This window comes from Pteronotus mesoamericanus, unplaced genomic scaffold (genome assembly GCF_021234165.1).
Source record: "Pteronotus mesoamericanus isolate MK-2021 breed Mesoamerican mustached bat unplaced genomic scaffold, CSHL_Meso_final scaffold_174, whole genome shotgun sequence".
Taxonomy (NCBI): domain Eukaryota; kingdom Metazoa; phylum Chordata; class Mammalia; order Chiroptera; family Mormoopidae; genus Pteronotus; species Pteronotus mesoamericanus.
Genome location: NW_026555309.1, coordinates 46,938,294 through 46,959,029, shown reverse-complemented (window position 1 = coordinate 46,959,029; position 20,736 = coordinate 46,938,294). Strand labels below are relative to the sequence as shown.

Below are 20,736 nucleotides of genomic sequence, written 5' to 3'. Positions count from 1 at the left end.
GGGTGGCCAAGCTCGGGGCAGGCTAGGGTCGCTGGGAGCTGGGCCAGGACAGAGTGGGGCTGTCTTTGCAGGGGCTGAAGAAGCCCAACGTGGAGGAGATCCGGCACGCCAAGAACGCCGTGTTCAGCCCGTCCATGTTCGGCAGCGCGCTGCAGGAGGTCATGAGCATGCAGAAGGAGCGCTACCCCGAGCGACAGCTGCCCTGGGTGCAGACAAGGCTGTCTGAGGAGGTGCTGGCGCTCAACGGCGACCAGACGGAAGGCATCTTCAGGTGCCTGGGCCCTGGGCGCTGGGTGTGGGGGCCTCGGGGGCCCCCCCCGTGCACCTCAGGCAGACCGGGGCCGTGGGGCACCAGGCTTCAGAGCAGCCGAAGGGGTCAGCATCAGGGCGGGGGGAGGGCACGGCGAAGGGCCAGGCCGCTGGGGCCCGGCGAGGCGGGCCGGCCCGGGCAGGAGGGCCCCTGCGGAAGCAGCCCCCGGGGCCCCGGGGGCCCTTCGACCCCAGCCATGAGCAGAGCCTGAGAAACGGGCTTAGAGAGACGCCGTGGCTGGGGGTGGCGCCCACCGTCCCATGGGGAGTGGAGCCCACCTGCCATCACGACCCGCCGACCCATGCCCTGGAGAGACATTTGGGGAAACTGAGGCCTGTGGGTTCGGGCGTCAGCGGCCCCCCACAGGAATGCATCTGGAAGGGGGCCGATCGGATGGAGAGCGGCCGAGCCCCTCCTCTCTGACGCCCTCACTTTGCTCCACAGGGTCCCTGGGGACATTGATGAAGTGAACGCCCTGAAGCTACAGGTGGACCAGTGGAAGGTGCCTACAGGCCTGGAGGACCCCCACGTCCCTGGTGAGTCCCCAGCCCCCGTGGCAGCGGGAGCAGGCTCGGTCCGCACGGTGCGGATGGCTCCCCGGCGGTGACGCAGCGGCAAGGACGACCCCTGTGTCCGGAGGCAGCCCGGCCTCCCTGCAGCCTGGCCGGCTCACGGCCGCCACACAGCCTGCCCTTGGAGAGGTTCCACTGCGCGCGTCGACCCCGGCCCAACCCCTAGGCCTCCGGGATCAGTCCAGACCCTCAGGTTCACGACCTCGCTAGGGTCTGGGCCAGGCGGACCTCTGCCCCACCCCCACCCAGCCCCTTTCACACCCCAGTTGCGGGGTCAGGAGGGTGCTCCTCGCGCTGCGCTCTACCCAGGGGTGCCAGCCCCTTAGGCCGGCTGAGCGCGCACGCTGTGTCCGCAGCGTCGCTGCTGAAGCTGTGGTACCGGGAGCTGGAGGAGCCCCTGATCCCGCACGAGTTCTACGAGCAGTGCATCGCGCACTACGAGAACCCCGAGGCGGCCGTGGCTGTGGTGCACGCACTGCCCCGCATCAACCGCCTGGTGCTGTGCTACCTCATCCGCTTCCTCCAGGTGCGTGGTGGGCCCCTCCTCGGACACGCCCCCCATCCCTGACCTTACACCTGGCACGCCCCGCTCCTGCCCCACCCCCAGGCGCGCCCCAGCCCTGCCCCGGCCCACCAGCCGCTGCCCCGCACAGGTGTTCGTGCAGCCCGCCAACGTGGCCATCACCAAGATGGACGTCAGCAACCTGGCCATGGTGATGGCGCCCAACTGCCTTCGCTGCCGATCGGATGACCCGCGCGTCATCTTCGAGAACACGCGCAAGGAGATGTCCTTCCTGCGCGTGCTCATCCAGCACCTGGACACCAGCTTCATGGAGGGCGTGCTATAGCACGTGGGCTAAGGGACCGAGAGGGGGACAGAGCCAGGCTTGGGTGCACCCGGGCCAGCGAACACGCGGGGAGGGGGGAGGGATGCCCCAGCCGCGGAGGTAGCATGCCAGGCTCCGCCCATGCCCGCCCCAGCCCTGGAAATCTGCCCACCACCTCCCCTTCCCGGGCCTGAGGGCTCAGCCAGGGCAGAGGGACTGCCAGAGGGTGCCTCTGGCCCCACCCACCTCGTGGCCAGTTCCGGGGCTGCGCCCCTACTCCCCCGCCCCCCCAACGCCAGCCACCGGTCAGCCCTGAGAAAGTGCCTTCTGTTTCCTGGAGCCAAGTGACACTGCCCCCCGCCCCGGGGTGCCCGAAAGCACAGAGCTGCCCCCGGGGGCTCCTGTGCTCAGCCTGGGCCTGGCCTGAGCCCTTCCACACCACCCCCTCCCCCTCAGTCTCCTGGCCTGCAGCTTCCTCCCTCCCCAGCCCCTGCCACCCACTCCCCCGCCACTCGTGGCCTCCGGTACAGTGACTGCACAGGAGCTCGGGGCTCGAGGGCACTGGGCTGTCCACCATCACAGGCAGGCCCAGCTGACCCAGGGCCGGGCGGACTCTCTCTGGGTGGGGAGGGGCCCCCAAACCAAAGTCCTCTGGTGGGGGCAGGCTTGGGCAGGCATTCTTGGGGCAGGGGGGGGGAGGGACTAGAGTATTTTTTCTTCATGTAACTACAAATTCAGAATCTATCCTGCAGCCCAACCCGCCTGTGTATAGAGATATAAATAGAGGGAAAGATATAAGAACTAAATTTGCTAATGACATAGTTTTAACCCAAATGCTATTTATCTCCAAGCCTTCCTAGCCCATCCTCTGTGCAGAGCAAGTTGTCATCCCTTTCTTTTCTTATCCACTTCTTGGCTTCTGACCAAAAAGCAGACCCTGCCCGTCCCCAAGGGGACCGTCAGCAGGGGAGAGGGAAGGAGCTGGGCTGGGGGGACAGGGTCGCCCAGCACTGCCCTTCCTGGAGGCGGGAGCTGGGGAGAAGGGACACCTGAACTTTCAGTTTGTACACTTTCCATTTTGGAATTTTCGGTTCCAATTATAAAACTTAATTTCTCCCCACTTTTTATATATATATATATTTTTAGAGTTGAGTTTTTATTTATTAAAAAAGCCCAGCCCTGCAGAGGCCCCGGTGACCCTGGGGGGTGTGTCCTCAGTCAGATAGTCTTGGGGCCTGGGCGGGGGTGACCGGGCCGCAGACTTGCTCTGACACGTGGACTCGAGAGGTGACAGCTCTGTGTGTGAATAAAGTACATATGGAAACCTGCGAGCCATGGTCGCTGCCTGTCGCCTCCCGTTCCTTCCGGGAGCTGCCGGGGTCTGGGCAGTTGCCGGTTGCTGATACGGGCCTCAGGATGGGACGCTGGGGGCCTGGGGAAACCGGCAAGTAGGGGGCGGGCTGGGAGAGAGCAAAGCTGTTTCCTTGGGTATGGGCGAGGTGATGGGCCGGCTCCAGCCACCTGGGGTACCGGACTTGACCCCGATAGCCCGGGGGGTGGGATTTTTCTGACGCGTCCTCCCCCAGCCTGGCTTCTAGAGGGTTTATTCGCCACCTCTATTCGGCACCTAGTTGGACACGCAGACCGCCACACCGAACTGGCTTCCTAGGAGGTTGGGGAGAAGACAGACACTTGCGCGCGCCCGACTGCGCCCTCGCCTTACACCCGCATCCGTCCGCAGGGCGGGCCACCCCCGCAGACCCAGCAAAGGAAGAATCCGGGGTCGTCCAGAGTCCGGGAACCGTAGGGGAGCGGGAGGACTTGGTTGGGCGATCTCCGTCGCGGTCGCCGGAACCCAAGTCGCGAGGCTGTGACGGCGGGCGCGCGAGTTTTACCGCCGGACCGCGACCACGTGAGCCAACGGCCGCTTCCGGCGAGGGAGGAGGATGTGGCCGGTGTGCGGGGCGCTCCGGGCCTGGGCCCTGCCCTTGGGACGGTGCCCGGGGACCCGGGCCTGCGGGGGGGGCGGGGGTGTCTCCTACACTCAGGGCCAAAGCCCGGAGCCCCGCACCCGCGAGTACTTTTACTACGTGGATCACCAGGGCCAGGTGGGCTGGAGGCGAGGCCGGGGAGACCCAGCGGGAAGGGGCGGGACCCGGGAGGACCCCTGAGGGCGGGAGCAAGCCCGGAAGGGTGGGCTGGGTCTGTAAAGTTAAGAGACCTCCACTGTGTTGAACTAATTGCAGCGCGCTAGAGAGCCTGGGGCCCTGGTCCCAAGCCAAGAGGATTGGTCCCCAGCTGCGAACTCCACACGTAGCTGCGCCTCGCGCGCTCTGCCTCCCCAGTCCCTTACCTAAACTTCAACCACCAGCCCTGGGTCGCCCCGCCTTCTTCGGAAGCCCTGGCGGGGACAATAGCCACCTCCAGGGAGCAGGCTCCGCAGAGGCGGCGGCACATCTGATTAGAAACCTGAGGGAAAAGGCGCGGGAGAAGCTTGCCATTCAGTGACCCTATGCTCGAGGAAGCTCAGCTCGGGGTGCGGGGTAGATACGGAGAAGCCGGGAGGCCCCCCACGCTTACCTACCACGCGCCTCTGTACACGGTGTGTACAGACGAGCAAAGAAAGTGCACACAGGCCTGGGCCCAGGCCAGCCCGGACCTCCCCGCCTTGGGGAGGTCTTCCAGCAGGGATTCATGGGCCACGGCCTGTCCCTCTCTGCAGCTTTTCCTGGATGACTCCAAAATGAAGAACTTCATCACCTGCTTCAAAGGTATTGCTGCGCCCTCCTCTCCCGCCTTCCTTCTCTCTTCGGGGAAGGTTTTGGAGGGCTCCGCTCCCCACCCCGCCCGCAGCATGGGAATGGGCATTCTGAGCTCAGGAGCCCCGCTGTCTTGAGTGAAACCGGGGCGGCCCTCCGACTGCCGACGGCTCTTCGCGTGGCCCAGTGCGAGCCGTTTGCCTGGGGTAGCAGGGCCTGGCATAGTGAGCGGTCTGTGTCCTTCGCCTTCCCAGACCCGCAGTTCCTGGTCACCTTCTTCTCGCGTCTGAGACCCAACCGCAGCGGGCGCTACGAGGCCTCCTTCCCCTTCCTTTCTCTCTGCGGCAGGGAGCGCAACTTCCTGCGCTGCGAGGACCGGCCCGTGGTCTTTACGCATCTGTTGGAGGCGGGCCCCGGGGCTCCGCGCCTCTCCTACTGCGGCGGCGGCGAGGCCCTGACCGTGCCCTTCGAGCCGGCGCGCCTGCTGCCCCTGGCCACCAACGGGCGACTCTACCACCCGGCGCCGGAGCGCGCCGGCGGCGTGGGCCTGGTGCGCTCGGCTTTGGCCTTCGAGCTCAGCGCCTGCTTCGAGTACGCGCCCGGCGCGTCCGCACTGCCCTCGCACGTGCGCTGGCAGGGCTGCCGCCTCGCCCTCACCATGGACCTGACCCCGCTACTGCTTGCTGGCCCGCCCCGCTGAGCATCGGGCTGGAGGCCGCGGGTCCCGAGCGCCCCTCCCGCGCCTCCTGCTCGCGTCGCTGCGCACGCGCCACCTAGAGCGCGCGCCGGCGAAGTGCGCGTGCGCGGCTGCGAACCACCTCGGCCCCGCCCCTCCCGGCGCTGTCCGAGGTGCTGCCGCGGGCGGTCCCGACTGACGGCGAGAAAGGGCGGGCTCCCGCGCCCTTCCTCCCCACATCCCGGGCCTGGGTTGTCCTCTGGTTCCGCCCGGGCTCGCGACGGCAGGCCCCGGAGACGGGAGGGAGGCGCGGGGTTCCAGTGCGCGTGCGCGAGCGGCGCCCGCCCCTCCCCCGCCCGGCGCTGCTCGGTGGGCCGAGGCGCCGCCGGCTCGGCGGGGGAGCCGCGCCGCGGGAGCGTCAGGTGAGGGGGCGCCCCAAGGTCAGCGGGGGCGGGATCGGGGCCGGGGCCTTTCCGGGTCTCTCCACGACGCGCACCAGGAAGGATGTGCGACCTGGCGGGACCACGCCCTGCGCTCGAGGGGTCACGGGGACGCCGCGGGGTACCGAGGCGCCCGGGTCGCTGCTCGCCCTGCGCCAGACTGGGTCGCGGGGCCTCCTTCCTCTCCCCCGCATCCCACACAGATGGGCGTCCTGGATGCAGTGACAGCCATCCCGAAGCCGGGGCGTGACGCCCCGCCCCTGCCCGGCCGGGCTAGGGGTTGTCCGCTGGGTAAAAGGATTTGTGGGCGGGCCTCCGCGGCTCTCCCTGCCCAGGCCCTCGCCCCCGCCCTCTGGCCCGTCGACCCGGATCCGCAACTAGGGGTGTCCGCGTGAGCAGCAGAGCCCTCAGTCCCGAGGAGGAAGCCAAGAACCTTCTCTGCTGGAGAGGCCTTGCCCTAGAGGCTGGGTGTGTGGGCGAGCCCGGGGTCTGCCCTTTTGCTCAAGGTGATGAATGCCAGGAGCCCAGAGGAATCTCCCAGTTCCTTGGGGTTCGCACACATCCTGAGACACTTGGGAACTGCCTCTGCCTGGGCCAAAACTATTCCATTAAAACTTTTGCTGTGCCTGCCTCATCTCTGCTGACTTTAAATAATCATGAGTTACACTTTAGGGCAAAACCAAGGCAACTCGGTACCTTTCTGCATAGCTGACAGTTGATGGCCGGAGACCTGGCGAGCCGGGGGCGTGCACAGCGGGAACCCTTTGGAGTGGGGCTTGAGGCTGACCTTCAGCCCTGCCATCCCTGGCTGGCTGCTCAGCCCAGGTCCCGTCATTAAAACTGGACTCCTGCCTGAAAGCAGACCCCGGGCCTTTCCCATCACTGTAGGATCACAGCTGCCTGTGCGTAAACCCCAACACTGCAACACCTGTCCGCAGTCCGGGAGGTCGCTGGTAAAACTGCACTGGAAACCCAGTCAGTGGCCCAAGGACTGTCCCACACCCCAATCGTTCCAGGGCCCCACCGATCCCCCGAAAGAGGCACTTTATGGGAGCCAGCATGGAGAACACAGGCCTGTAGTTTCTGATGTTCTTCCCTGTTGTTTGCCTCAGCACCCCGTTCCCTAACACGTTCCCTGAGAACCCGCCCTGTTGCGGGTGAGCTGTTCTCCCAGCCGCAGGCAGGGACAGGACAAAGAAGTGCTTTCATTTTTTGGTGGCTGGTCATTCCCCTAAGACCAGTTCTGCCCTTATCTCTTACCAAGTGGTAACAGGAAATCACCCATCAAGGGACAGGACAAGAGACGCAGGGACTAAGGCTGGGTGGAGGTGCGGACGGCATCACTGGTAGCAAGTGTTCTGGGAGCACAAAAGGGACCTGTGCTCTGTGCCTTACAAGGTCTCACCCAGACCCGAGGGAGGGTCCACGTGCACAAGGGAAGCGTCAGCCTCAGCCCGCTTCACCGTCTGGCCCAGGCATGGGCAACTGCGCCCTGGGTTTCACTGTCTACTTGCTCCCACGCCCATACCTTGCACCAGCCCCTTACACCCTAGAGCCAGAGAGGCTGGTTGCCAGGCCGTAGAGGACAGCATGACCGAGGTGTCCTCACATCCGAGCTGGAGGCCTCACAGAGCCAGCAGAGATGGGACAGGAGAGAAGGGGGTGGGCTGGGCGCGGCTCTCCCACATGGCGGGTGTGCAAGAGAGAGGACGTCAGAAATTCTAAATTGGAACCTGATGCCGCAGATCCTTGACTGTTTTTGTTAGGGACGAAACATTTTATTTATCCGTTTCTTAAACTGATGTCACTTTTCAAACAGACACAGTATGAACTTCCATTCACCCTCTTCACTGGCTCTCAAGTGTTAGGGGAAGGTCTGCCAAACTGTGTTTCAGGAGGTGCATCCCATCAGGGGCCTGACTGCAGGGAAGCTGGTGAAGGGGCTGCCGCTTGGGCTTTGTGGTCCGCAGCCTGTCCCGCGGGAGATGGCCCCGGGGGGCCCGGCACTGCTGCTGCTGTTGCTGCTGTGTCTGCCCAGGCTCCCACCCCCCGCCGCCAGCTGTCCGGCCGGCTGCCGCTGCTACAGCACCACGGTGGAGTGCGGGGCCCTGCAGCTGCGCGTGGTCCCGCCCGGAATCCCACCCGGAACGCAGGTGGGAACCGCGTGGGGACCAGGCCAGGAGTGCCTGCAGCTGGAGGGAAGGGTGTGTGTGTCTGGCTGGGTAGAGGGGCTGAAGGGACACTGCCTCGGGGGGTTAATGCCATCCGCCCCGCCCCCCCCACACCCGTCCACCCTCCCTCCGGCCCGTAGACACTCTTCCTGCAGGACAACAGCATCGTGGGCCTGGAGCCAGGCACCCTGGCGCCTCTTGCCGCCCTGCGTCACCTCTACCTGCACAACAACAGCCTGCGCGCGCTGGAGCCAGGCGCCTTTCGAGCACAGTCACACCTGCTGGAGCTTGCGCTCACAGGCAACCGTCTGCGAGGCCTGCGCCTCGGGGCTTTCGCTGGCCTGGCGCAGCTGCGCGTGCTCTACCTGGCTGGTAACCAGCTGGTGCAGCTGCTGGACTTCACCTTCCTGCACCTGCCGGTGAGAGGGTGTGGGGGAGGGGGTCCTCCTGTGCCGCTTGCCGCTCTGCGGAGTGGGGTGGCAAAGGGGACAAGAGTCCCCCAGCCTGACCTGGGAAGGAGACACTTCCCCAGGGCCCCGTCCCTAACCACCTGCTGTCCTCGCTTCAGCGCCTCCAGGAGCTCCACCTGCAGGAAAACAGCATCGCGCTGCTGGAGGACCAGGCCCTAGCCGGGCTCTCCTCCCTGGCACTGCTGGACCTCAGCAGGAACCAGCTGGGCACCATCAGCCGTGAGACCCTGCAGCCCCTGGCCAGCCTGCAGGTGCTGCGCCTCACAGGTACCTCTTTCTGGAGCAAGGAAAGGTCCCCTCCTTGGCTGCAGTGCTGGGAGCAGGCAGTAGGCCCAGGTGTCGAGGAGGCTCCAGTGGCTCTGGGCTGCAGGCCCCTGGGCAGCACCCTGGAGGGCCCCAGCGCCAGCAGCAGCCATGCCAGAACCTGCTAGGAAAGGGTGCTGGAGGGGGCAGAGCTGAGGGGATTCTGTAAGGAAAGCAGAGAAGGCAGAAGTCCCTAAACAACTGCTGCGGGCGGAGGGGCTTGCACACTTTGGAGCCATCAGAGGGCGGACAGGCGGGAACTGGAAAGACGAGACCGGGGCGGGGGGCATCTCCAGGAGACAGCACGTGAGAGACAAGGCTGCCAGGATGCGAGAGGTTTCCGTGATGGTGAGATGTCTCTGTGGGCACCAGGCCCCCCCGACCACAAGCATGAGACTTGGAGGTACTTCAAAAGGACAGGAGAAAGGTGCATCACAGGAAAGGGTGAGGGAAGAGCCTGTCTACACTCTGAGGAGCTTAGGGTCAGAGAAAGGGGTGACGGGGTCCCTGACGTTGGGGGGTGGCAAAGGGGCTTCTGCTGTAGCTAAAAGAACCCCCAGCTGCACAGGCTGTGATCTGCCTCGGCCGGAGCTACCTGCCCACTGCTGCTGTGTCCACAGAGAACCCATGGCGCTGTGACTGTGCCTTGCACTGGCTGGGAGGCTGGATCAAGGAGACGGGTCAGAGGCTGCTCAGCTCCAGGGACAAGAAGATCATGTGTGCAGAGCCCCCACGCCTGGCCCTTCAGAGTCTCCTGGACATATCCGGCAGTAGCCTCGTCTGCATCCCGCCGTCTGTGCACGTTGAGCCGCTGGAAGTGACAGCCAGCCTAGGTGAGGACCTGCGGATTGCCTGCCAGGCTTCCGGTTACCCGCAGCCCCTGGTCACCTGGAGGAAGGTGGCCCAGCCTCGCGAGGGGCAACCGCGGGCCCAGGCCCAGCCAGAAGGCGGCGCGCCGGGCCCAGGCGGACACGCGGCCTCCGACACGGGCAGCGGCATGCTCTTCCTCACCAACATCACCTTGGCGCACGCCGGCAAGTATGAGTGCGAGGCCTCCAACGCCGGTGGCGCCGCTCGCGTGCCCTTCCAGCTCCTGGTCAACCTGTCCCAGCAGCAGCAGCTGCAGCTGGCACCTCCGCCGCCCCCGGCCGCGGGCCCCGTCAGCCACGAGCCCCTGCACGAGGCGAGCAGCATGGCCTTCCGCGCCCTGGGCCTGGCCACGCAGACGGCCATTGCGGCGGCCATCGCGCTCCTGGCGCTCACAGCGCTGCTGCTGGCGACCTTGATCTGCCGCCGGCGCCGCCGGCGAAAAAAGGCGCCGGGGCCGCCGGGGGAGGGTGCGCTGTTCGTCAACGACTATTCGGACGGGCCCTGCACCTTCGCGCAGCTCGAGGAGCTCCGCGATGAGCGGGGCCACGAGATGTTCGTCATCGACCGCTCCAAGCCGCTCTTCGCCGAGGGTCCGGCGGAGGCGGCAGAGGGGCCCGCGCCCGCGCCCGCCCAGGGACTCCCGCTGCAGCCACCCGCCGCCTACGAGATCCACTGCTGAGGGACGAGGACGGGGCCGGGGCGGGCGGCGCGCCCTGATGACGCCGGCCCCGCGGATTGGCCGGCTGGCGGACTCGCTTTGCGCATGCTCCAGCGCGGTCAGTAAAGGGTGGAAGCTGCGCACTGTGTGTGAGGTCTAGGGGCCCCGCGGGTGGGGTGGGCACAGGCACCTACGGACCCCTAGCTCTGCACGTCGAAGCCTTGCAGTACAAGCGTCGGATGGCCAGCGTGGCTCCCGACATCCCACGGGGGCCCTCCAGGGAAGACCCCTCCCACAATCGTGCCAGACTCCCTGAGTCGTGGCGGACTGTGGACAGAGACGCTGGGGCTGCCCGGGGAGGGGGGAGAACTGGGAGGCAGCTGCTGCCCAGGGTCATGCCGGGGGGACAACAGACCCAGGGACAACTCACTCTGACCAACTGGGACAGAAAGACAGCCACAGGTTTAAGTTCCAAATACACTGCACATTAGTACCTTAATGACACCCGCTGGCCCCAAATCCCGGCCCACGGGCAGTCTCCTGGGCGCCATGGCAGGGAAAGCCAATACAGGCCCCACTGCAGGAGGGCCAAGCCCCCATTGAAGCAGGCCCCTGTCCCAACCACAACCTAGAGGACCCAGAAAGAACACCCTCTCTCTCAGATCTGGGGTGCAAGGACCAGGACACCAGAGGGCAGCCAAGTACAGCCAAACCAAGCAGGAGTGGGCAGGCCTGGAATCCAGACCCCAGGCCCACGGACAGGTGGGCAGTCAGGGAAGCAGGTGCAGGGCAAACTGCGCAGGGCACTGCAGGATGCGCAGGAGGTTCAACGTGCACCCAAGGGGCGATGAAAGCAGAGACGGTGCCTTTGTGTCAGACCTCCAGCAGGGTCCCAGCAAAGGCTCTGCCTGCCCAGGAGCGGGCGGGGCCTCGCACAGCCCTAGACTCTTGGACCGCCTGTTTCTCACCCAAAGCCCAGAGATCACAAGCTGAAGTAGTCTGCAGCCAGGCGCCCATAGATGTCCGTGGTCCAGACCACATGGGCACGGCCTGAGGCCAGAAGCAGCTGGTGCAACTCAGCCTCCACACGGGCAAATTTCTCCTCGTTGATGGAGGCCTCCAGCAGAACAGAGGCAGGTGGTGGCCAAGGCAGACCCTCGTAGCAGTCCACAGGGAAGGGGTGCACCACCGTGCGCAGCTCGGCCTGTGCCGCCGAGTCCCTCAGAAGCTCCTTGAGGCCCGCCATGGACAGCGGGTTGCCATAGAGGCCGAGGTAGCGGAGGCTGGCGCAGCGAGTCAGCACCGGGAGCGTGGCCAGCAGCTGGGTGTCAGCAAGCTGGCACTCGGTCAGCTCGAGGTGCAGCAGCGTGGCTGCCGCCGCCTGCAGCAGGCCCTGGAAGGGCTCCAGTTGGCTGCCAGACAGGTCGTTGCCACTCAGGTCCAGCTTCTTGAGGCGGACAGCGTGGGGGCTCCGTGCCAGAAAGCGCAGATCCTCGGGCAGCAGAGCGCAGAAGGCCAGCTCCAGGCTCTCCAGGGGGCTCTGCAGGGTGCTGCCGGGCAACAAGGGTCATGAACAGCCAGGGCCAAAGGAGGGTCCTGGGGGAGGGAGGGGTAGAACAGAAGTGGGGCCCACATACCTGAGCAGCTGGTCCAGCCGCCCCGAGAGGAGGGAGGAGCCCATGCTGAGCTCCCGCAGACAGGTGAAGCGGCCCATCTGGGCCAGGAAGTAGCGGAAATTGTCCTCGCCATCCACAGAGGGCTGCCGCGAGTCCCCGTGCACATAGTGCAGCCGAAGGCTGGCCAAATGCTGAAAACGGGCCACGTGTGGAATGATGACAGACAGGCCACGCAGGCCCAAGTTGTTGAAGCGCAGGTCCACGCGGCGCAGGCAGCCCGCATCTAGAAGCTGCAGCAGGGCCACGGTATTGCGCATGGGCAGGTCCTCAGCCCGCAGGTCCCGGCAGCAGAGCCGCAGCGGGCTGCCCGCACTGCTGCGGAGGGCCTCCCGCAGGAACGCGTACGAGGCCCGGTTCACCCGCAGGTCCACACGCACCTCTACAGGGACAGGGGCCAGCCCGGGCTCCACAGCCCCACCCTGCTGCTGCGCAATGCACGTGCGGGCCACAGCTGCCGTGCAGTCCCACATGCTCATGGTGCCGGGGTCCTGCTCCACACCGTCGTCCAGGAGGCCCGTCATGTCCAGCACCCGCAGTGCATGCTTCCTGGGGGCACGGGTGGGCTGAGGCAGGTGACGGGGGGCAGAGCCCACACCCATTCCCAGCCGCCCTGGGACAAAAGCGGCATGCCTGTTCCTGCACTGAGCTCTCACACCGGCCTGAAACCTCTCGGGGACCCTCTTTGAACGCCCCCAAGCCCGAAGACCCCCCCGGGTGCACCCATACCTGCAGAAGGGCTGTGTGCCGGCCTCAGCCTCCGGGGTGTGGAGCCGGGCTGTGAGCCCCAGGATCACGGCCTGCATGCTCTCTGTGCTGGGCCGCTCCTGCAGCAGGGCCCGGCTGCAGTGGGCACACTCCTGCAGCAGCTGCTGGAAGCTGAGCAGAGGGAAGGGCCACGTGTGCACCAGCTCGCGCAGCACAACTGTCTTCTTGTCCATGAAGGCCACCTTGAACAGCAGGGGGAAGAGCTCGCGTGGCAGCAGGGGCAGGGCCTGGCAGGCCGCGGGCTGGCACTGGAGTACCTGCCGTGTACTCAGGAACACAAGTGTGTGCATGACGCTGGGCCAGGCAGGAGGCCACCTGCAGGGAAGGGACTTTCAGTGGCAGGACAGAGCACAGGCCACCACCAGCCACAGACTCCTTCACACACTAGCCATAGGGAAGCCTAGCACAGTGCCTGCCAGAGCCAGTGCCCTGAAGAGCAAGTGCCAGGCACCTAGCAATGGACTAGGCAGACTGCAAGGGGGAGCAAGGCCACCCCCTAGTCCCCACCTTCCGGAAACACGGGAGCCTCTTCAGGGAAACAGAGCTGCCGGGCAGCACAGGACAGCACAGCACCAGAGAGGACACGCCCGCCTGGGTGTGCTCTTGACAGCTGTTGCCTGCAGGGCCCCCAACCATGCTTGAGGCTGCCCAGACCACACAGCTGCCCATCACAGATCCTCCCTCCCTGGAAAGGAAAGTTCTGGTCCTTCCCACTTAATAAGCACTACAGGAGTGGGGTCCTGGGAAAGGGGACTGGAAGCTGCATCATGGTTCCCTCCCCCACCCTCCCCCCAGGCTCTTGCAGGCTGCCCCTCGATCCTGAGCAGCACCGCAGAGAGCAGCTGGAAGCCGACAGAGGCACCTCAATAAACACCAGGGCAAGGAAAAAGGACTCGGGCCCTGGGAACAGAGGCCAGATGGCCTGAGTAACCCAAGCCCCCAACATGACCCCCAGTCCTATCTTTTATGTCCAGAACTGTTGGAAGGTGTGGACAGCAACCGTCACCCACTGAGGGCCTGGTCAACCTGTCTAAACACCCCCCTCCTCGCTGAAGATCCATCTTGAGAGACCAAGTCTCAAACCCATAGGGTCCCGAAAGCCCCAGGCCAGAGCGGGCGGCAGCCAAAGGGGCATCCACGCTGACAGGAGGCGCAAAGCAGATGCCTGAGGGGAGAGGGACCTGGATACCAGCTATTCTGCTGAATTACAGCGCCTCATCCCCCCAACTGCCTCCCGATCATCCCCGTGAAAACAGAGAAGCCCCGGCTAGGGCTGCGATCTGGGTGATGATGGCGGGGATGGTGGGGAGGGGAGGTCTGGCCCCGGACCTCACAGACAACAGGAGTCCTTAGGGCAGTGGCTCCTGAGAAGCCCCGGCCGCCAAGCCTCGGCCTTGCTCTGCCTGTGGACAAATCTCGCGAGGACGATTCATACCTCGCTGTGACAGGACAAACCAACCGAGCACCTGTCACGAGAGGAAACGAAAGCAGCCAGTACGGTCACCGGGGGAGGAGCCTGAGCGGTGGCCGCCGCCCCCTCCCGCCGGCCCGCGGCCCCCGGCGCTTCCCGAAGACGCCGCAGCACGGCTCCTCCCGGCCCTGGGGGAGGCGCTCAATCCGACGCCCTCCTCCTCCCGGTGCGTCGCCCCCGGGGCCCGAGGCCGCTCAGCCCGGGGCGGGATTCTGGGACCGTCCCTGCGCCACAGCTCCACCGCCCGGGCTCACGCGCCCGCCTCGTGCGGCCTGGCAAGGCCGGGAGTGTACGCCGCCCCGCTCAGTCCCCGGCAGGCGGCCCGCGCTCACCGGCCCCGCAGCCGCCTCCACCGCCGACAGCCCCGCCTCGCCGTGCGCCGCGCCGCGCCCCGCCCAGCGCGGCCGCGCGCCGCGATGACGTTTCCGTCCCCCATTGGCCGCCCCTCCAGGGCCCCGAGGATTGGCCGCCCCGGCCGGGCTGCCTCCTCGACGCCCCGCCTCCATCGTCGCCGGGAGCCACTATTGGGTGTCGCCCCGTGTCCCCCTCGTGGCGGGAAATTCGCGGGGCGCGGAGCCCGTGGAACCGGCGCGCCATGGAGCGGTTGCGGGACGTGCGGACGCAGCTGCAGGCGTGGGAGCGCGCGTTCTGGCGGCAGCACGGGCGGCGGCCGGGCCAGGTGCGGGCTGCCCGGGGGCGGGGGGCTGAGGGCGCGGTCCCCGACTGACGCACTCCCTTCACAGGAGGACGTGGTAGCGGCGCCCGAAGAGACACGCGGTGAGCGCGCGGGGCACAGAGGACGGGGTGGGAGGACTGGTCAGAGGGACGGGGCGTGAGGGAGCCGAGCGGGACCCACCGTGACCCCTGACCCCGCCCCCAGCGCTCTACCGGGAGTACCGCGCTCTGAAGGAGACCCTGAGCCAGGCCGGCGGCGTCGGGTCCCGCGGCCCCGAGCATTCGCTTCCGGCAGCAGCCGAGGAGGTACCCGGGCCCCGATATTCTAGTCTCCCGGTTACCTTTCTGTCTGGCGGAGCCAAGAGGAGTCGTGTCCAAGCCTCCGTTAAGCACCGAGTTTGGGGACAGGGCTGGACAGGGTGGAGAACCAGGCCCCACCTCAGGTCTCTGAGGGTTGGGGAGCGGGGCTGGAGACACCTCCGTCCCCCACACCAGCCCTTCCGTCCCCACTGTCCCCTGCAGATGCCGGAGCCGAGCTGCTGGGGCTCCCACCTGAACCGGGCTGTAACCCAGAGTCCCCGTCCTACGCCGGGGCTGAGCGCTCGCCGGTCGGTGCAGGACTATGGGAGGAGGCTGAAGGCAAATCTAAAGGGTGCTCTGCAGGTGAGGGGGAGGGTCTGTGCGGCGTCCGACCTTGGGCCAGAACTGCCCTGGGCCCAGGGGCGGGATCGCCGGAAGTTCCGTGCACGGGCGCCGGGACACACGTGTCCTGGTATTAACTGGGGCAAGCATCTGCCCTCAGCTTCCTTTCTGCCGCAGCCTCGTTGAGGTTGGTCTTAGGGGGCTCTGGCAGGTTCCAGAGTCTGCAGCAACCCAGGGCTTGATTCCGGCGTGTTTGTCTGTCCTCCCCCTTCCAGGCTGGGCCAGCCCTGAGCCGCCTACCCCGGACTCCACAAAGACCCTCACCCACGGTGCCTTCCCGGGGCCCACCAGCTGCAGGGGCCGCCCCCGTGTCTCCTGACGAAGTCGGTGAGGTGCCCCCGCAGCTTCCCAGGCCCCAGCCGAGGCCCGGCCGGCTCCAGCAGCTGCGGGAGTCCCTGACCCTGCGGCTGGGCTCCCTAGACCCTGACTGGCTACAGCGATGTCAATACGGGACCCCAGATTTTCTGGGGACTCCTGAGGCCGACCCGCCTGTCCTGGGCACAGAAGAGCCACAGCCCCCGACCTCAGGGGTCCCATCTCTCCCTGGCCCCAGCACGGGCCTGGAGGCAGCTTTCCAGAGCCCAGAGGCTCTGGGTCTCCAGGCAGCCGGAGTCCGTGCAGGGAGTCCCCCGCCGGGCGGCAGCCAAGGCAAGAAGCGGAGGCGGAGTGCGGAGCCAGAGGGGACCCTTGCACAGTCCCAGAAGCACAGCGGCCGAGCGGCCCCCCCTCCTGAGGGAGCGGGGGCTGCGGGGCATGCACAAGGGGGCCCAGGGGAGCCCCTGCAGGCACAGCCCCTGCACAGCCCGTCGGCCTCCAGGTAGCCCCGCCTCCCAGCAGCGTTGCCGTGAGTTGGGCCAGGGTGGTGAGGGCTGTAGGCGAGGCGCACCTGCGTGTCCCTTCTAGGCCAGCTGTGCAGGACAGGGGCAATTACGTCCGGCTCAACATGAAGCAGAAACGCTACGTTCGGGGCCTGGCCCTGCGTGGGCGGCTCCTCCGCAAGCAGGTGAGGTCGCGGCAGGCACTCCCCTCGGCCCTCTGGCCTCTCCCCATGTAACCGTCCTTTGTGCTCCACCCCAGGCCTGGAAGCAGAAGTGGAAGAAGAAAGGGGAATGTTTTGGGGGTGGTCAGGCCAGAGCCACAGCCGCGGATACTTGCTTTCGGTGTGGACGGTTCGGCCACTGGGCATCCCAGTGTCCCCAACAGGGTGAGGCCTCTGTCCTGGGCGGTGTGACAGGCCAACACTGCTTGGAGAGGGTGTTGTGGTTTTTGGGGTGGGGACAGCCTGGCTTAAGCAAAAGGCCCTCCTAACTCCCTAACCTAGGCCCAAAATCTACGCTGGCCCCCCAGAAGGAGGGTAGCAAAGATGAGGACGACTCACAGGAGCCATCCACGTTGGAAGAAGTAGCTCAGAAGACAGGCACCGCCCACCGCGAGTGCCCTGGTAAGAGGCGACTTAGCCAGCAGCCTTCCTGGCAGAAAGCCGCCAGCCCAGCCTGGGGCTCCCACACCCTCTCCTGCCCCCTGCAGGTGAGGGAGATGAAGAGCCTGCTGGACCTGAGTTGCTGGTGCCCACGGAGCAGCCTGCGGCCAGGCCACCCTGCCCACCCCAGACTGTGCCACCATTCTACCTTCCAGGGCCCTTGGGGCAGGTGGCAGGTGAGCGGATGCCTGCCAGCCTAGAGGCTTCACGGAGGGTGAGGGCAGCTCAAGGTCGCGCTAACTGGCACCCGTGTCCACAGAGACGCCGGCTGAGGTGTTCCGGACCCTGGAGCAGCTGGGGCACCAAGCCTTCCGCCCTGGACAGGAGCGCGCAATCATGCGAGTCTTGTCTGGTGAGCGGCCTGCCAGGGGCACGAGGCGGGGCGAGGCCAGGCTGTGGAGCAGCGCTGCTGACCGTGGTCCCACCCAGGCCTGTCCACGCTGCTGGTGCTGCCCACGGGTGCCGGCAAGTCCCTGTGTTACCAGCTCCCTGCGCTGCTCTACGCCCGGCGAAGCCCCTGCCTCACGCTGGTCATCTCCCCTCTCCTGTCGCTCATGGACGACCAGGTGTGTGGGTCGGACCCTTGGGCACAGGCGGACAGCAGGCTTCTGTCCCCTCGGGCTGCTGCTGCTGGCCCCGCCCCGACTCTGGAGCTGCAGGTGTCTGGGCGGTTCTGACCCCACCAGCTCTGTCCATAGTCCCTTGGCTTGGCAGTGAGTGGCCCAGGGGCAGCAGGGACAGGGCTGGCCAGATCCCACCCTACAAGCAGCAGTGGGGAGGGAGGTGTCCCCAGCGGGCATGTCTGCTCCCAGGACTCCTGAGCCCAGGCCCACAGGCAGCTCTGAGCCTAGTCCCAGGACGTGGGTTCCGGGCGTTTCCTCAGAGGACCTGGGTTAGAGATGGTGGCAACTGCTGTTTTGAGCAACTTGGAGAGGCACTTGGGGTAGGGCCAGGACGGGGTGGCCTTCGACAGGCCCTGACCCTGTGTCTGCAGGTGTCCGGCCTGCCCCCGGGCCTGAAGGCGGCCTGCATGCACTCAGGCCTGACCAGGAAACAGCGGGACTCTGCCCTGCAGAAGGTGAGGGGCCTCCAGGGGCAGGGCCCTGGGGAAGGCGGGCGGGACCCTGGGCAGGGCCCTAACGCTTGGTCCCCAGGCACGCGCAGGCCAGGTGCAAGTGCTGATGCTGTCGCCCGAGGCGCTGCTGGGTGGGGCTGGGGCCGCCGGCCTTGCCTGCCTCTCCCAACTGCCCCCGCTGGCCTTTGTCTGCGTCGACGAAGCCCACTGCCTCTCTCAGTGGTCCCACAACTTCCGGCCTTGCTATCTGCGCGTCTGCAAGGTGAGTCTTGTCCTGGGGTCCCATGAGCAGGTGAGGGAGGGAGGGTGGGTACGCATCCTCACCGCCCCATTCCTGTACAGGTGCTTCGGGAACACCTGGGGGTGCGCTGCTTCCTGGGTCTCACAGCCACAGCCACACGTAGCACCACCCTCGACGTGGCCAGGCACCTGGGCGTGGCCGAGGAGGCTGTCCTCAGGGAACCAGTCACCATCCCCACCAACCTGCACCTCTCCGTGTCCATGGACAGGGACACAGACCAGGTAGGCACACACACCAGGGAGAGTCCGCGGCTGCGGGCTGCCGGCACTGGGCCTCTGTCGTCTTCCCACAGGCTCTGGTGACACTGCTGCAGAGTGAACGTTTCTGCGCCCTGGACTCTGTCATCGTTTATTGCAATAGACGAGAGGACACGGAACGTGTCTCTGCTCTGCTCCGCACCTGCCTGCCTGCGGCCAGGGCCTTGGGGCTTGGAGGTGAGGCTGGGACAGGACCGGGCCCCACCAACCTGCCCGAGCGCACACTCCGCCAGCCGCCTGTGTCTCCCCTGCAGCGGGAGCCCAGGAGGCTGCGGCGGAAGCCTACCATGCCGGCATGCCCGGCCGGGAGCGGCGGCGGGTGCAGCGGGCCTTCATGGAGGGCCGGCTGCGGGCGGTGGTGGCCACGGCGGCCTTCGGCATGGGGCTGAACCGGCCGGATGTCCGGGCCGTGCTGCACCTGGGGCTGCCCCCCAGCTTCGAGAGCTACGTGCAGGCCGTGGGCCGAGCCGGGCGGGACGGGCTGCCCGCCCACTGCCACCTCTTCCTGCGGCCCCAGGTGGGTGCCCGCCGGCTCGGGCCGCCCCCCCGTCCCCACCCCCACCCCCACCCCCGCCCAGCGCCACAGTGACGGGTTCTCGGCTGTCCTGCCACAGGGCGAGGACCTTCGGGAGCTACGCAGGCACGTGCATGCCAACGCCACCGACTTCCTTGCTGTGAAGAAGCTGGTGCAGCGCGTGTTCCCACCCTGCGCCTGTGCCCAGCGGCAGTCAGAGCAGAAAGGGGGCCAGAAGCACTTGGCCGAGCCACCCGGCCGTGAGCGCACAGCCCGGTGCCCGGGCCATGAGCGGGCGATCCCAGTGCAGCGAACAGTGCAGGCTCTGGACATGCCTGAGGAGGGTGAGGACCGGGGGCAGGGGTTGGGAGGGGGCCCCAGCCCCAGGCTGCACAGCCCCAGGTGCCCTGAGCCCAGTTTTGCCTCCAGTCATTGAGACCTTGCTGTGCTATTTGGAGCTGCACCCACAGCACTGGCTGGAGCTGCTGGCACCCACCTATGCCTACTGCCACCTGCGATGCCCGGAGGGCCCCACCCAGCTCCACGCCCTGGCCAGCAGGTGAGCACAGGTCCTCCCCCAGAGTAGAGGCAGGCACAGAGGGTCTGGGCTGCCAATCAGTTGTCCCTCCCCCTGGCACAGGTGTCCGCCGCTAGCTGCGTGTTTGGCTCAGCGGCCACCTGAGAGCCCCGGCGGGGGAAGCAGTTCTGTGGAGTTTGACGTGGTCGAGCTGGCGGACTCGATGGGCTGGGCGCTGTCCCCCGTGCGCAAGGCCCTCCGCCGGCTGCAGTGGGACCCAGAGCCCGGGACAGGTACGCCCCACCCCGGCCCGGCCCGGCCCAGCCCGCCAGGCTGCCCGCCTGACACACTCTCTGCAGGTGGGCCGCGGGCCACAGGAGTGCTGGTGCGGTTCAGCGAGCTGGCCTTCCACCTGCACAGCCCCGGAGACCTGACGGCCCAGGAGAAGGACCAGATCTGCGACTTCCTGTACGACCGAGTGCAGACCAGAGAGCAGGAGGCCCTGGCCTGCCTGCGCCTCCTGTCCCAGGCCTTTCGCAGGTGCGGGGAAAGGTGGGCAGAGCATGGCCACCCCCACCCCAGAGGGCGGCTCTTAACGAGCTCATCCCACCCCAGCGTAGCCTTCCCCAGCTGCGGGCCTTGCCTGGAGCAGCCAGATGAGGACCGAAGCACCAGGCTCAAGGCCTTGCTCAGTCACTACTTTGAGGAGGAGGGTCCAGGGCTCGCAGAGGAAGCACAGGGCCCAGAGCCTGGGCAGGCCAAGGTGAGTGCTGACCTTCCCTGGGCCTGGGGCGCAGTTAGGTGGCCTCACACGTGTGCACACGCCCACCTCCTGCTCTGTCCCGGGGCCCGTGGAACCAGTTGCCCTGGAAGCTCACGTTGGCCTGATGTGCCCCAACCCGCAGCTCCAGGACTGGGAGGAGCAGATCCGCAGGGACGTCCGCCACTTCCTGTCCTCGTGGCCAGAGCAGCAGTTCTCAGGCAGGGCCGTGGCCCGCATCTTCCATGGCATCGGTGAGGCCTGGGACGCTCCACCCCGGCTCAGGCCTGGGCGGGGGCCGGGCCCAGCGCGGCGTCCTCAGGGCAGCGCCTCCCCTTCTATCGCAGGAAGCCCCCGCTTTCCGGCCCAGGTGTATGGGCGAGACCGGCGCTTTTGGAGGAAGTACCTGCACCTGAGCTTCCACGCCCTGATGCACCTGGCCACAGAGGAGATCCTGCTGTGGGGGCGCTGACCGCCTTGCCTCAGG

General features: G+C 66.7%; 5 protein-coding genes across 12 annotated transcripts in view; 4 read left to right on the top strand and 1 right to left on the bottom strand.

The window, feature by feature from the left end:
- Positions 1-1,930, top strand: part of ARHGAP39 (Rho GTPase activating protein 39) — a 53,994-nt gene extending 52,064 nt beyond the window's left edge. For both annotated transcript variants that reach the window (XM_054590597.1, XM_054590598.1), the window contains 4 exons: positions 72-271; positions 755-846; positions 1,239-1,408; positions 1,536-1,930. In XM_054590597.1, coding sequence (XP_054446572.1) covers positions 72-271; positions 755-846; positions 1,239-1,408; positions 1,536-1,730 — 657 coding nt within the window. In that variant the 3' untranslated portion in view covers positions 1,731-1,930. The remainder of the gene's footprint in view (positions 1-71; positions 272-754; positions 847-1,238; positions 1,409-1,535) is intronic.
- A 1,701-nt stretch (positions 1,931-3,631) lies between these two features.
- Positions 3,632-5,460, top strand: CUNH8orf82 (chromosome unknown C8orf82 homolog). The gene is made up of 3 exons (XM_054590679.1): positions 3,632-3,817; positions 4,432-4,480; positions 4,723-5,460. Exons 1-3 carry the CDS (start codon positions 3,656-3,658, stop codon positions 5,166-5,168), a joined length of 657 nt encoding a protein of 218 aa, XP_054446654.1. The 5' UTR covers positions 3,632-3,655; the 3' UTR covers positions 5,169-5,460.
- Positions 5,461-5,464: 4 nt separating this feature from the next.
- Positions 5,465-10,090, top strand: LRRC24 (leucine rich repeat containing 24). Its single transcript, XM_054590665.1, has 5 exons — positions 5,465-5,566; positions 7,480-7,737; positions 7,896-8,174; positions 8,324-8,492; positions 9,149-10,090. Exons 2-5 carry the CDS (start codon positions 7,570-7,572, stop codon positions 10,075-10,077), a joined length of 1,545 nt encoding a protein of 514 aa, XP_054446640.1. The 5' UTR covers positions 5,465-5,566; positions 7,480-7,569; the 3' UTR covers positions 10,078-10,090.
- Positions 10,091-10,507: 417 nt separating this feature from the next.
- Positions 10,508-14,336, bottom strand: LRRC14 (leucine rich repeat containing 14). The gene is made up of 4 exons (XM_054590649.1): positions 14,301-14,336; positions 12,459-12,812; positions 11,694-12,278; positions 10,508-11,606 (listed from the first exon to the last, which is right to left on the bottom strand). The coding sequence occupies exons 2-4, from the start codon at positions 12,785-12,787 to the stop codon at positions 11,039-11,041; spliced, it is 1,482 nt and encodes a 493-aa protein (XP_054446624.1). The 5' UTR covers positions 12,788-12,812; positions 14,301-14,336; the 3' UTR covers positions 10,508-11,038.
- Positions 14,337-14,563: 227 nt separating this feature from the next.
- On the top strand, positions 14,564-20,721 carry RECQL4 (RecQ like helicase 4). 7 transcript variants are annotated; one of them, XM_054590605.1, is made up of 22 exons: positions 14,564-14,647; positions 14,712-14,745; positions 14,849-14,949; positions 15,166-15,306; positions 15,561-16,162; positions 16,267-16,348; positions 16,423-16,545; positions 16,866-17,001; positions 17,085-17,177; positions 17,255-17,391; positions 17,820-17,903; positions 17,980-18,162; positions 18,243-18,422; positions 18,494-18,635; positions 18,713-18,777; positions 19,073-19,316; positions 19,402-19,531; positions 19,613-19,782; positions 19,849-20,029; positions 20,105-20,252; positions 20,395-20,503; positions 20,597-20,721. In XM_054590605.1, the coding sequence occupies exons 1-22, from the start codon at positions 14,564-14,566 to the stop codon at positions 20,719-20,721; spliced, it is 3,294 nt and encodes a 1,097-aa protein (XP_054446580.1). The 7 variants fall into 7 exon arrangements, with proteins under 7 accessions (XP_054446580.1, XP_054446576.1, XP_054446575.1 ...); XM_054590601.1 differs by having other exon boundaries at positions 18,713-18,975; XM_054590600.1 differs by having other exon boundaries at positions 16,195-16,348; positions 17,085-17,174; positions 17,282-17,391; positions 18,713-18,975.
- The last annotated feature ends 15 nt before the right edge of the window (positions 20,722-20,736 follow it).